Genomic DNA, 13926 nt, shown 5'->3' on the forward strand with positions numbered 1-13926 from the left:
CTCCCCGTTCCTCGTCCACACGGGCTCCTGCAGGACACTAGTGCCTGGACCAGGGCCCGCCCGAGGCTGTGCTAGCTCGTGGTTTGTCCCATTGTGCCACGGGAGGCATTGAAATACACCATCCAAACTATACATTCTCCTTGAGAATCTGGTTTCAGGGAGAACTTAATTTAGTTTTTACTGCTGAGTAACTAGTGAAAAAGTGTTTTAGTAAAAGTTCAGGCTGGAAAAGTGTGTTTTAGCTTGCGGAAGGTGTTGGCCGTCTTTTTTTAGAACGGTTAATCCTACATATTCACCCAGCCAGGCAGCCAGCTTCTAGATTATGGCAGGACGTAGATACCATCACCTAGGTTGTGTAAGATAAGTACGTAGTCAAAGTAGTTAAATGTGGGGCGCCTGGGTGGCTTAGTCGGTTAAGCGTCCGACTTTCGCTTAGGTCATGATCTCGCAGTTCGTGGGTTCGAGCCCCGCGTAGGGCTCTGTGCTGACTGCCAGCTCAGAGCCTGGAGCCTGTTTCAGTCTGTGACTCCCTCTGTCTCTGACCCTCTCCTGCTCACGCTGTCTCTCTCTTTCTCCTGGAAATAAATAACACATAAAAAATAAAATAAAGTAGTTAAATGTGGTAAAGCTTTGTGGGGGTAAAGGAACTAACGAGGACTGTGAGCTGTCGCTGAAGGTGGCTTCCTGCTTTTTACGGAGCGTAAAAAGTGTGGCCTCTGGTGCTGGGAGAGCTTCATAGTTATTTGAAAGGTCAGCTGTTCCAGGGGGTTTAAAGACAGAGAGGCTCGCTCACTGCAGCCTTCGAGCAGGGGCGCCTCGTGGAGCCACGGCTCTGCCACGCCACCGCCCTCACCGCTCCCCCTGTTCCCCCCCCCCGCCCCTCCTGCCGCCGTGGCACCCAGCTGTGAAGTCGATAAAGAAGCAGCACCTGGTGGAGGTGAGGTCCATGGCCAACCCCCCCGCTGCCGTGAAGCTGGCACTCGAGTCCATCTGCCTGCTGCTGGGCGAGAGCACCACCGACTGGAAGCAGATCCGCTCCGTCATCATGCGGGAGAACTTCATCCCCACCATCGTCAACTTCTCCGCAGAGGAGATCAGGTGAGCGGCTACAGGGGCCGGGGGTGGCGCTGGGGGGAGGGCGGGTAGGCAGGAGCCTTCCTGCCTCTGCGTGGCCGTCACTGTGGCCTGTCCTGTCAGAAGGCGGCGTCTGTTCCATTAACTGTACAGATGCTTTCTAGGCCATTTCACTCAAAGTAGCAGTCAGATCTCTTCCCTGCATTCCCGGCAGTAGTTTCTGAATCCCTTAACCCCTGCGAGCCACATCCTGTTCCGTCCGCACGGGGTTCGAGCGCCTCACTGCCCCAGAGCTGGCGTCGGCAGTGCTGCCTGCCGGGGGAGCTTGGGGGCAGGAAGGTCAGAGGCCACTGTCCCCCCAGAACACGGGCGGGTCCAGCTCGTCCTCCGTGGTCACTGGGGCAACAGATGGGAACTGGCCCTTATGTTCGATTTCCTAAACGCATCTTCGCTCTGCACGTGCTTAGAAACCCAGTTCCTGTTTTGCAGCGACGCCATCAGGGAGAAGATGAAGAAGAACTACATGTCCAACCCGAGCTACAACTACGAGATCGTCAACCGGGCCTCCCTGGCCTGCGGCCCGATGGTGAAATGGGCCATCGCCCAGGTGAGCGGCGTGGCCGGGAGCTGCTGTGGAAAAGACCAGCTCCGGTCCCGTCGCTCGTGAAGAGTAATCACCGTCCGCCCCCTGCAGCTCAACTACGCCGACATGTTGAAGCGGGTGGAGCCCCTGCGCAATGAGCTGCAGAAGCTGGAGGACGATGCCAAGGACAACCAGCAGAAGGCCAACGAGGTGGAGCAGATGATCCGGGACCTGGAAGCCAGCATCGCCCGCTACAAGGAGGAGTACGCGGTCCTCATCTCAGAGGCCCAGGCCATCAAGGCAGACCTGGCCGCCGTCGAAGCGAAAGTAAGATTATCGTGGGGCGTGTGCAGTCTCTGGCGTCCCCCCTGGGTTCTGTCCTCGTGGGGTCTGACGTGAGGGGCTCCGGGCCCTCGCACACGGCACACCCCCGTTCTTGTCCACCAACCAGCTCCGTCCCGTCTGGGAGCTCCTGCCGGCTACCTGGTGTACCGAGCTGCCTTAATTAGGACAGATGGACACCAGGGGGCGATCTGAAGCCAGGGAGCCCCTCCCCAGTCGGCACCCAACCTGTGTGCTCACCTCTGTTTCAGTGGGGTCATGGTTGTCCGAGTCTTGCATTCACTGCATTTGCCACACCCATGCTCCTGACTCTCCAGAATATTCTCCTCTCCTGCCAGCAGCATGTCTTCCCTCTAGGCCAACACTCACCTGCCGCTGTTCCACCCGGGCCCTTTCCCTGCCCCATCTCCACTCAGCACACGTCTCAAGGCTGAGCCTGCTCCTCCACACTCCCTCATGCCCTGATTAGATTCTAAGGCCAGTATTGTCCTCAGTCGTGGCGGAGCCGGGTCCTCCGTTCTCTGGGACTGTGACCAGCCTCCCAGAGCTGTGGGGAGCAGATTCTCACTTTCCGGCATAAGTCCTGTTGGATCTTCCCTGCAGGTAAACCGGAGCACTGCTCTCCTGAAAAGCTTGTCTGCTGAACGTGAACGATGGGAAAAAACAAGCGAAACTTTCAAAAACCAGATGTCCACCATCGCTGGGGACTGCCTTTTGTCCGCCGCGTTCATCGCCTACGCGGGTTACTTCGACCAGCAGATGCGCCAGAACCTGTTCACCACGTGGTCCCACCACTTACAGCAGGCCAACATCCAGGTAACGGACCGAGGGGCTCCAGCCCGGTGCTCGGTTAGCCGTTTCCGTGCCGGCTCGGAAACGACGCACCTGGAGTTGTGAGGAGACAAGGTAACCACCCTCCCTTTCAGTTCCGCACAGACATTGCGCGGACCGAGTACCTCTCCAACGCCGACGAGCGCCTTCGCTGGCAGGCCAGCTCCCTGCCCGCAGACGACCTGTGCACGGAGAACGCCATCATGCTGAAGCGCTTCAACAGGTGCGCGCTCGTGCGCCGGGGGCAGTGAGGAGTCCTCACGTGCGGGGCCCCTGTGGGTTTGTGTTTTTTCAAAATACATCCCTGAGGAAATGAAGGGAAACTTGGACGTGGGCGAGCAGCGCGCACAGGCTAGGCGCTCATCTCTGACGGGGCCGCGCAGCGCTTCCCACCCCTGCTTCCCCGCCGTCCCTCAGAGCTGATGAGCGGGGGGCGTGGGGTGGACGACGAGAACTGAAAACAGCTGGCTGGAGCAAAGGGGGAGGGTGGTGCCCAGCCTGTGGTCTCACAAGGCCAGAGTCAGAGGGGGAGGGCGACTGCAGGGGGGGCAGGCTTGACACCGGCCCAGGGGGTCCCGGGGCCACCCCGCGTCCAGGGCCGCACACCCCGAGGCTTGACCCTCCTGTGCCACAACTCTTAAACCCAGACGCCTTCAGTGTTTTCTCACTTTATCTCCACGTCTTGAAATCTTTGGGCCCTTGAAGTATGTCACTGTCCCAGGGACACGCAGAGGATGAAGACCCTTGTGGGTGTCCTTGGACTTTATGAGCAAAGTGGGACCCTCAGGTCCCACCAGTGGCTCCGTGTCTCACCAGGTGTGCTGGTGAGAATATCGGCCCATCAGTGTGGCCTGTGCAGAACGGGAGCCACTAAATGAGAAATACGCACTCTCCTAGGTGCTCATTCAACAGTAGCCTGGCCCACGTGAAGAGTGACAAGTGTAAGGACAGTGTGACTAAAAGACTAAAAACACCTCACCTGCCCCTCATTAGGAGCCAGTTAGTTATTACAGCACATCTCCACAGCGGGAGGCTGGGGTCCTGCACGCCAGGCCGTTCCTAAGTGTGCGTGCAGAGAAGGCTCCGGCAGACCATGAGCAAGGGGAGCGGGTGCCACGTGAGGGACACAGGTGCCCAGGCACGGCTGCAAACACCTAAACCTTCCCTGGGTAGCTGGGTCAGAAGCCAGTAACAAAAAGGGGGGGGGGTCTCCCTAAATATACTTTTTTGCAGCTTCTAGGTTTTGTACACACGTGTGCATTGCATATTTTAAAATTTTTAATCAGTCATGTGACTAGACAAATCCCTGTGGCCTCCTAGTGCCCTATCTTCCTCATTTGTAAAACAGACATGCTCACAGTACCTTTTCATGGGCTCCTGTGAGGATTAAGCTGTGTCCGCAATTTGTCAGGGTCCCTGGCAGCTTGAGCCGTCTATACCTGTTAGCAGTAGGTGTTGCTGAGCATTGGTGCGAATACCTGAGTTCTGGAAGGGCAGTAAGTAATACACGGAACAGTAATCCCAGCAGAGTGCGCTCAGCATCTGGAGAAAAGCACATGCTGGATGCTCAGGGAAGCACCTGTGTCCCAGCAGGAAAAGAGCTTCGAACCGAGGCCCTGCTCCAGAGAGTCCATGGCTTTGTTAGCTCCTTGCAGAAGGTGCTTCAAGAAGGCTTCAGGGACAAGGATTTGTTACGGTTGTCTGGAAGCCACACTTGAGTAGTGGGAATGGCCTTCTCATCGTCTTGTCGGGGGATCCTCGAATCCACTCTAATGTGGCCTCCTCCTTAGGTACCCGCTGATCATCGACCCCTCTGGCCAGGCCACAGAATTCATCATGAATGAGTACAAGGACCGCAAGATCACACGCACCAGTTTCCTGGACGACGCCTTCCGCAAGAACCTGGAGAGCGCACTGCGGTTCGGGAACCCCCTCCTGGTGCAGGTGCGGGCATCAAACCCGGTGTGGACTGGCCTAGATCGTGTGGTCTAAGCAGTGGTAGCTTTTTACCCAGAAAAGATAAAGTTTTACGATTGTTCTATGAAAAGTGAATCCAAAAGACAGTGTTTAGTCTCTGTCATCACAGTCCACTAGAATTTTCTGCACTGTCAGAAACCTTCTGCTTTGGGCTGTGTGGCCAGTACGCCTGAGGAGCTGAATTATTTATTTAAATAAACAGCCACAGGTGGCTAGCGGCTGCCGTGCTGGACAGTGAGGTTGAAGCGGCTGGGTGGCTTCTGAGTGTTTGTCTGGAGTAGGTCAGTGTCAGTACACCGTCATTTGGGTAAAAATACGTGATGTAAAACCCCAACCGTGAAACTTCCTGTGCACGTCTAGGATGTGGAAAGCTATGATCCAGTTTTGAATCCAGTACTGAACCGCGAAGTTCGGCGAACTGGGGGGAGAGTGCTGATTACCCTCGGCGACCAGGACATAGACTTGTCGCCATCCTTTGTCATCTTCCTGTCCACCCGAGATCCAACCGTAAGGACTGGGGCACTTGGGATACGCACCTGTGGTGGCACTCTGTGTCACAGCTCAGGTGACAAAGCGGACTGTTCTCTGAACCCTTTTGGCAGGTGGAGTTCCCCCCAGACCTGTGTTCCCGGGTCACTTTTGTCAACTTCACAGTCACCCGTAGCAGCTTACAGAGCCAGTGTCTGAATGAAGTGCTTAAAGCAGAAAGGCCTGATGTGGATGAAAAGCGTTCTGATCTTCTCAAGCTTCAAGGTATGTTTCTGGGTCTGTAGCTTTCGGAGTCTTGGAGCAGGTTGGGGGCTGAACTTCTTTCCTTTTTTTGTAAGTTTACTTATTTTTGAGATAGAGTGAGAATCCAAAGCCAGTGCTTGGGGCTTGACACAGGGCTCAAACCCACAAACCGTGGGATCATGACCTGATCCAAAATCAAGAGTCAGACGCTCAACCTTAAGACAGCCACCCAGGCACCCTGGGGCGGGGGAGCTGAACTTTTTCTGTTAAAGTCTATTTTGAGAGAGGGTCCCAAGCCAGCTTCGCACCATCAGCCTGACACAGGGCTCAAGCCCACAACTGTGAGATCATGACCTGACCAACTGAGCTACCCAGGTGCCCCCTTGGGGCTAAACTTTTAAATAAGGTTCTAGAACCTGCCAGGTTTATTCAGACACTCGAGGGAACTCTCTTTCTGGAAGAACATAAGCGGTGCAAACTCTGAATGTGGTGACCCTTCAGGGGAGTTCCAGCTGCGCTTACGTCAGCTCGAGAAGTCTCTGCTGCAAGCTCTGAACGAGGTGAAAGGGCGCATCCTGGACGACGACACCATCATAACGACTCTGGAGAACCTCAAGAGAGAGGCGGCCGAGGTGACGAGGAAAGTGGAGGAGACAGACATCGTCATGCAGGAGGTGGAGACCGTGTCGCAGCAGTACCTGCCGCTGTCCACCGCCTGCAGCAGCATCTACTTCACCATGGAGTCCCTGAAGCAGGTGACTGCGGGGGCCGCCCACCGTGTGACAGTGCCCGCTCTGGGCCCTCCTGCCTGACGGCCGGCGCCCGCTGTTCCCTTTCAGATCCACTTCCTGTACCAGTACTCCCTCCAGTTCTTCCTGGACATTTATCACAACGTCCTGTACGAGAACCCGAACCTCAAGGGCATCACCGACCACACGCAGCGCCTCTCCATCATCACGAAGGATCTCTTCCAGGTAGAGAGCCCAGCGCTTGGCTGTCCCCAGGGAGGGGAGGTGGGAGGTCGTTCTCCGGGGGCGGCAGCGTTTCCCACTCTTGTCCCCAGGTGGCGTTCAACCGGGTGGCCAGAGGCATGCTGCACCAGGACCACATCACCTTCGCCATGCTGCTGGCCCGAATCAAACTGAAGGGCACCATCGGGTACGGCTGCCGCCCTGCCCCCACAGAGCACGGTCATTCTGTGTGTCGGCTACTAGCATTTTAAGGGCTCGAAGAGAGGAAAAGAGACGCTTTCCTACCAGTGCTTTTTTAGTGGCTGCAGAAGTGAATCTGAGGCCCTCGCTGACTCGTTGCCCTCTTCCCAGGGAGCCCACCTATGATGCCGAATTCCAGCACTTCCTGAGAGGGAAGGAGATCGTCCTCAGTGCTGGCTCGACTCCCAAGATCCAGGGCCTGACGGTGGAGCAGGCTGAGGCCGTTGTGAGGTTGAGCTGTCTCCCTGCGTTCAAAGATCTGATCGCAAAGGTCCAGGCCGACGAGGTGAGTGTTCCGAACGCGTCCTGGCCCCTCCCCGGGGCTGGTGGTGAGGAATCGCGTGTGTCGTGTGTGCACCTCGGCCGTCTGCTACGTTCGTCTCAACTTCTCTGCCCACAAAAACGGGCTCTGCTCCATGGCGACGCTTCCTCCGTTGTGTCCACAGCAATTTGGCATCTGGTTGGACAGCAGCTCCCCAGAGCAGACGGTCCCGTACCTCTGGAATGAAGAGGTCCCTGCAAGTAAGCCCGCATCAGGCCTCCCCTGCGCTGTCTTTCTGGGACCAAATGTAAAATGGGGTTTTGCTGCGGGAGTGAAGGGACGCTTCCAAGAAAGTCACCAATCCCTGAAACAAGTGTCTCGGTGTAAAAACTTCAGGTCCTAATCCCTGTTCCAATTCTTGCTTCAAGACCAAAAGAGACGGGTAGGAAGGCCCAGTATTAAGGGAGAGACTGGCTTGTTCCGAGTGCGGGGCCGCAGGGGTGGGGCTGGTGGGGGCGTGATTCTCTCTAGCCGGCTCAGAATCCGAGTGTTCTGTCTGCACCACATGGGGGCCGCCCGCTGGGGTCATGTGAAGTCGGCACCTGCCGCCGTGCCACACGGTCACCGGCGTGTCCAGGGGCTTCGCTGAGGACAGCAGGCAGTGGCAGAGAAGACAAGAGGTGGCGGCATGACTTCTGAGCCGTCGTCTGAGCGGGGACCGTAGAGAGACCAGTCGGGGGGGGGATGGGGGTCAGGGGGACAGTCTGTGCTGTGTCCTCCCCCAACCTCCCCCCTGCCTGTTCCAGCGCCCATCGGCCACGCCATCCACCGCCTGCTCCTGATTCAGGCGTTCCGCCCCGACCGCCTGCTGGCCATGGCGCACGTGTTCGTTTCCACAAACCTTGGGGAGTCCTTCATGTCCATCATGGAGCAGCCACTCGACCTGACCCACATTGTGGACACAGAGGTACGGCTCTGCTCCTGGCAGGCACGGGTGGTCCTTAACCTGCCTCAGCTCCTGGGCGTTGTCTAGTCGTCAGGCCGCACGCCCGCCTCGCGCTCCCCACCTGGCCTGCTCCCGACAGGCTTCCTCTTAGTTCTGACCTCCTCACCTGCAGGTAAAGCCCAGCACCCCTGTGCTGATGTGCTCCGTGCCTGGGTATGACGCCAGCGGGCACGTGGAAGACCTTGCAGCGGAACAGAACACGCAGATCACTTCAATCGCAATCGGTAAGGGCGCTTGACGGATTTTTTGGGCCTGAGCCCCTCTGAATTCAGAGTGGGCACTGCGGTCCACGCCTGCTGTGCTGACACTAAGCTTTCTGGCCCCAGGCTCGGCTGAAGGCTTCAACCAAGCAGATAAGGCGATCAACACAGCCGTGAAGTCGGGCAGGTAGGCCTGTTTGTTTGAGAAAGCCTCTCAGGTCCCCAGAATCCAGACGGGAAACCTAAAGTGTGGCCGTGGCTCTGGCTTCCTGCAGGTGGGTGATGCTGAAGAACGTGCACTTGGCCCCGGGGTGGCTGATGCAACTGGAGAAGAAGCTGCACTCGCTGCAGCCGCATGCCTGCTTCCGGCTCTTCCTCACCATGGAGATCAACCCCAAGGTGCGTGCTCGGTCATGCTGCTCTTGGTGCTCATTTGACGTCTTCCTGTCCTGAAATCCTAGGGGTGTGAGTGGGGGGTGGGGAGGTTGAGGGCGTGGGGTATGTGGAGTTGAGCCGCAGCACGCCATGAACTAGAGCACCGACAGCAACTGTGTCCTCCTCAGGTGCCCGTGAACCTGCTCCGTGCGGGCCGCATCTTCGTGTTCGAGCCGCCCCCCGGGGTCAAGGCCAACATGCTGAGGACGTTCAGCAGCATCCCCGTCTCTCGGATTTGCAAGGTAAGCGTCCCTTCCTCCTGGTGCGCCTTCTCTGGACAAGCCCGGGAGACCGACTCCCATCACTGAATTCAGAGGTGGGTCCCCACACCTCCCAGAAACGCCAGAGTGGCTAATTGCACCGGAAATTTTTATGACTGTGCTGTAGGCAGAGTTCCCTTCCTGTGAACAGATTGAGGAGGGTGTGCCCACCAGGCCCCCAGGAGAGCAGACTCCTCCTGGAGCTCTAGCCGGAGCCGATTTGTGTCCTGGGTAAACGGGAACCCTTCGCTCCTGACCATGGTCCCCCGAGGCTGGGCAGTGCCCACCCAGGCACCAAACGCCGAGCTCAGTGGGAGGAAGAGCAGAATTCTGAAGCACTATCTTGTTTTGTTCTGTAATCCTCTTTTGACAGTTTAAGGTTTGTTTTCTGTGTCATTGGGTTGCTTCTTTATCAATAGGAAAACTGGCACATAATTTCTGGCATTATTATTAATGGTGCTGCGTTAGAAGCCCTTTTAAAGTTCAGCGTGGTTGAGATTGAAAAGCTCTTTATTCTGTTTGTTGTTTTTTAATGTTTATTTGAGAGAGAGTGTGCAAGTGGGGGAGGGTCAGAGAGAGAGAGAGAGAGAGACAGAATCTGAAACAGGCTCCAGGCTCTGAGCTGTCAGCACAGAGCCCGACTGGGGCTCAAACCCAGACAGCAAGATCAGAACCTGGGCTGAGGTTGGACCCTCAACCTACTGAGCTTCCAGGCGCCCCAAAAAGCTCTTCTTAACACTTGGGTAGAGTTGCTGTACTCTTTTCTTAGATAGAAGGGATGTTGCTTTCTAAGGGTTTCGTCTTGGGTAACCTTCCTCACCCAGTCTCCCAACGAGCGTGCCCGCTTATACTTCCTGCTGGCCTGGTTCCACGCCATCATCCAAGAGCGCTTACGATATGCACCCCTGGGGTGGTCAAAGAAGTATGAATTTGGGGAGTCTGACCTGCGGTCGGCCTGCGACACGGTGGACACGTGGCTGGATGACACGGCAAAGGCAAGCGTGGGCTGCCCTGTCCGGCGGGAGGGGCGCTCGGGAGCGTGCACAGCCGGGGTGGGGGGCAGCACATGGGGGGTCATGTTCGAGAGTGGGAGGAAGGCCCTGCCCCCCCAACACGGAGCGCCAGCATGTGCTGGCCTCCACCAACCGCACCCCTCGGCCTGCGCCCACAACCCTCCGGCTGGCCTCGCGCAGGGGAGGCAGAACATCTCACCAGACAAGATCCCGTGGTCCGCGCTGAAGACCTTGATGGCCCAGTCCATCTACGGCGGCCGGGTGGACAACGAGTTTGACCAGCGTCTGCTCAACACTTTCCTGGAGCGCCTGTTCACGACGAAGAGCTTCGATAGTGAATTTAAGCTGGCCTGCAAGGTGGACGGGCACAAGGACATTCAAATGCCTGACGGCATCAGGTACACGCTGCCTCCCGGGGCCTAGACCCCAGCCGCAGCCCGCGGTCCCCGGCGCCCCCCGGAATGGCGTCTCTAAATGTGCTGCCTTTCCAGGCGAGAGGAGTTTGTGCAGTGGGTGGAGCTGCTCCCCGACACGCAGACGCCCTCCTGGCTGGGCCTGCCCAACAACGCAGAGAGGGTCCTGCTCACCACCCAGGGTGGGTACCCCACGCGGCCGCCCCCCCGATCCTGGCTCTACCTGACCCCGTCCCCGGACAGGCTCAGACATGGGAGTGGGTCCCCGTTGGTGCCTCTTCTGCGCCCCAGGCTCGGTTCTGGCCAAAAGTCTGCTGTTTAGGTCAGTGAGGCCCAAAAGTTACATCTAGGATTCCAGCTTCCCTTCAGACATCGTTTTATCTGTTTTGCCTAAAAGAGTTAAAAGGTACCTGGCATTATGTGAGATTTTAAAACCATCAGTTTTCGTTAGGATACTCCTTAGAACTTGTTTCCTTTTCAATTTTTTTTCCGAGCACATTCAAGAAAGAGGTAACGTGGCAGTTTTAAAAGCCTGGTTCTCAGGCCAGCAGCATTAGCCTCCTTGGAACTTCTTAGAGATTCAGGTTCTCAGGACCTGCCTCAGACCTTCGGGGTTGAAGTGGGGGTGCAGCTGCTGCTCTAACCCAGACTTCTCTTTATGGGAACCGGGCCCCGAAAGAGCGCGCAGGTTGCCCAGACTCACACAGCGAGCTGGCGGGACAGGATCAGTTCCCCTGGGCAGTGGCCCCAGCTCTGCGCGCCAACCCCTGCTTCCCGGGCTTGCTCTCTTGGGAGGGTTTCCACTGCAGTCCCCACCTCGCTCTGGCTGGGCCGTTTCCTGAGCTCCAGAAACACGTACCTACTTGTGCCTCGTGGGTAGACGGGTTAGGTGGCCTTCGCATTCAAATCCTTTTCCCTCTGGTCTCCCTCCCTCCGCCCCCCAGGCGTGGACATGATCAGCAAGATGCTGAAGATGCAGATGCTGGAGGATGAGGACGACCTGGCCTACGCGGAGGCGGAGAAGAAGGCCAGGGCCGACTCCACGGCGGACGGCCGCCCCGCCTGGATGAGGACGCTGCACACCACCGCTTCCAACTGGCTGCAGCTCATCCCCCAGACGCTGAGCCACCTCAAGCGGACGGTGGAGAACATCAAGGTGCCGGCAGCGGGTGGGGCTGCCCCCTGGCGGCCGAGGCCCAGCCTACCGCCAGCGGGCCTCTGTGCCCAGGTTCCGGCAGGAGGGAGTGACCCCGTTAAACTGGCCAGAAACACTCTAGAAGGTTGTCTGTCTGCATACACTAGGTCAGCGATCCCAGGGCCCGGCCCACAGCAGGGAGCCACCCGGCTCCATCCAAGGCCCAGGGCGAAGCCGCGAGCTCCCCCGGGAGGGCCTGGTATGGACGAGCCTCCCTCCCGCTGGAGAAGGGGCCTCTCCCTGACGCTTCCGTTCACCCCGGCCTTCTCGTGTCTTTGAACCGTTTTAGGACCCTTTGTTCAGGTTCTTTGAGAGAGAAGTGAAAATGGGGGCTAAGTTACTTCAGGACGTTCGCCAGGACCTCGCGGATGTCGTCCAAGTGTGTGAGGGGAAGAAGAAGCAGACCAACTACCTGCGCACGCTCATAAACGAGCTGGTGAAAGGTACGGGCCTCCCGTGTGCCCAGGAGCTCAGGCCCAGGGCAGCCCGGCCCCCCTCGCCCCCCTCACTGCGCGCAGAGCAGGGCACACCGCTGCCCCCGGCATCGGCAAGTCCGCCAGGCCACGCACGCATTGCCTTCTGTGCAGACCTCCCTGTCGGAGCAGCTGGGGGCCCTTTCTGGGGGGACATGCTTCGAAGGGCCCAAGAATTTGCTGGTTCACTGAACATTTACTAAAATCTTTACAGTTTTTAGGAGGGTGGCCGCCACAAAGTGGGGGGACTCGAGTCTAAAGGTACAGGGAGCCCCCAGGCATCTCAAGAGCCTGACTTACCGGTGACGCCGAGCCACTTATGTGATGGGGGTTAGCAGCTGAGTGTCCCTTGAGGATTACTAGGGTCCTCCGTGCACACCCCTTCAGCTACACTGGACTGGGCAGGGCAGAGGTGGTGCGTGCCCAGCCAGGACAGGAGGGGTGGGAGGGGGTGGGCGGAACACTCTCACTCAGGTACAGCTTGGGAAACAGGCGAGCTCTAGCAGGTTCGAGCGTCTGTGCAAGGGACTGTCAGAGCCGAGCCTGGGGTCACCTTGCTCACAGGGATCTTGCCTCGGAGCTGGTCCCACTACACGGTGCCCGCGGGCATGACCGTCATCCAGTGGGTGTCTGACTTCAGCGAGAGGATCAAACAACTACAGAACATCTCTCTGGCGGCTGCGTCTGGCGGCGCAAAGGAGCTGAAGGTGAGGAGGCCGCTCCTGAGTGCCGGGGGGGTTGGCGGCCCAGGCAGCTCGGGGACAAGCACAGAGCCGTGTGGCCGGAGGGAAGGGTGGTGCCCGCTGCTCACGGGGAGCTGCTTCTTCCCCCAGAACATCCACGTGTGCCTGGGCGGCCTGTTCGTGCCCGAGGCCTACATCACCGCCACCAGGCAGTACGTGGCCCAGGCCAACAGCTGGTCCTTGGAGGAGCTCTGCCTGGAAGTCCACGTCACCACGTCCCAAAGTGCCACCCTCGACGCCTGCAGCTTCGGGGTCACGGGTGAGTCGGGGTCCGGGCTGGGTGCCGCCTCTCCCCAGCAGGTGGTCCTGCCGGCGTGGCTTCCGGTCTGTGTGTCTGAGGTGGCGGGAGGCAGCCTTTCCCGAGGACGACAAGGCCGGCCTTGTCCCCGCAGGTTTGAAGCTCCAGGGGGCCACCTGCAGCAACAACAAGCTGTCCCTGTCCCACGCCATCTCCACGGTCCTCCCTCTGACGCAGCTGCGCTGGGTCAAGCAGACCAACGCAGAGAGGAAGGCTAACGTGGTAAGCGGCCCCTTCCCGTCACCTGGGGTTGGCGGGGGCCGTGCACACAGCCGCGAGTCACCAGGTGCAGCCATCCCCCCTCCCGGTCCCCAGGGGCCTGCTGGTCGCTAGGACCCCAGTGCTGCACAGAGGAAAGCCGCCGTCCGCCGTCTCCACCCTGTCCCTGCCTCTCCCTGAGCCGGCAGTAAGGCCCAGCCCTCTCCCCTAGGTGACCCTGCCCGTCTACCTGAACTTCACCCGCGCGGACCTCATCTTCACGGTCGACTTTGAGATCGCCACCAAGGAGGACCCGCGCAGCTTCTACGAGCGCGGCGTCGCCGTCCTCTGTACGGAGTGAAGCCCGACTCCTGGTCCCTTTTCTGTAGTAACTACTATTTAACGTCTCTTCATCATTAAACTGTTCGAAGGAGCGGACTGGTCAGAGGAAAGTCGTGGGTCGGAGGAAGCGCAGTGGAGGCGGAAGGACTCGGCCGTGTGCTTTGGAGGGTCCGTGGCCTGGCTTTGCTGGCGAATAAAACACTAAGCACGATCCACTCTTGCCTCTTCTGTCCTCCCCGCGCGGACACTGGGGGCCCTAGGCAGCCCCCGAAACAGCTCCTGGGCCGAGCGGCTCCGGCCAGCCCGACTCCGCGCCCTGCAGGCCTCGACCCGCTCAC

At 58.5% G+C, this 13926-nt stretch overlaps 1 protein-coding gene across 1 annotated transcript in view; it reads left to right on the forward strand.

Moving 5' to 3' along the window:
* DYNC1H1 (dynein cytoplasmic 1 heavy chain 1) overlaps positions 1 to 13801 on the forward strand; it is a 67790-nt gene extending 53989 nt beyond the window's left edge. Inside the window, exons 52-78 of the mRNA XM_039251203.1 lie at positions 903 to 1098; positions 1564 to 1681; positions 1769 to 1984; positions 2603 to 2815; positions 2926 to 3053; positions 4621 to 4774; positions 5168 to 5314; positions 5410 to 5560; positions 6041 to 6294; positions 6379 to 6513; positions 6603 to 6697; positions 6862 to 7036; positions 7197 to 7272; positions 7819 to 7979; positions 8131 to 8242; positions 8345 to 8405; positions 8494 to 8617; positions 8782 to 8895; positions 9738 to 9908; positions 10107 to 10324; positions 10418 to 10521; positions 11284 to 11495; positions 11824 to 11977; positions 12572 to 12714; positions 12841 to 13009; positions 13143 to 13270; positions 13479 to 13801. Coding sequence (XP_039107134.1) covers positions 903 to 1098; positions 1564 to 1681; positions 1769 to 1984; positions 2603 to 2815; positions 2926 to 3053; positions 4621 to 4774; positions 5168 to 5314; positions 5410 to 5560; positions 6041 to 6294; positions 6379 to 6513; positions 6603 to 6697; positions 6862 to 7036; positions 7197 to 7272; positions 7819 to 7979; positions 8131 to 8242; positions 8345 to 8405; positions 8494 to 8617; positions 8782 to 8895; positions 9738 to 9908; positions 10107 to 10324; positions 10418 to 10521; positions 11284 to 11495; positions 11824 to 11977; positions 12572 to 12714; positions 12841 to 13009; positions 13143 to 13270; positions 13479 to 13607 — 4058 coding nt within the window. The 3' untranslated portion in view covers positions 13608 to 13801. The remainder of the gene's footprint in view (positions 1 to 902; positions 1099 to 1563; positions 1682 to 1768; positions 1985 to 2602; positions 2816 to 2925; positions 3054 to 4620; positions 4775 to 5167; positions 5315 to 5409; positions 5561 to 6040; positions 6295 to 6378; positions 6514 to 6602; positions 6698 to 6861; positions 7037 to 7196; positions 7273 to 7818; positions 7980 to 8130; positions 8243 to 8344; positions 8406 to 8493; positions 8618 to 8781; positions 8896 to 9737; positions 9909 to 10106; positions 10325 to 10417; positions 10522 to 11283; positions 11496 to 11823; positions 11978 to 12571; positions 12715 to 12840; positions 13010 to 13142; positions 13271 to 13478) is intronic.
* The last annotated feature ends 125 nt before the right edge of the window (positions 13802 to 13926 follow it).

Source organism: Hyaena hyaena, unplaced genomic scaffold (assembly GCF_003009895.1).
Source record: "Hyaena hyaena isolate Hyena2069 unplaced genomic scaffold, ASM300989v1 scaffold_386, whole genome shotgun sequence".
Taxonomy (NCBI): Eukaryota; Metazoa; Chordata; class Mammalia; order Carnivora; family Hyaenidae; genus Hyaena; species Hyaena hyaena.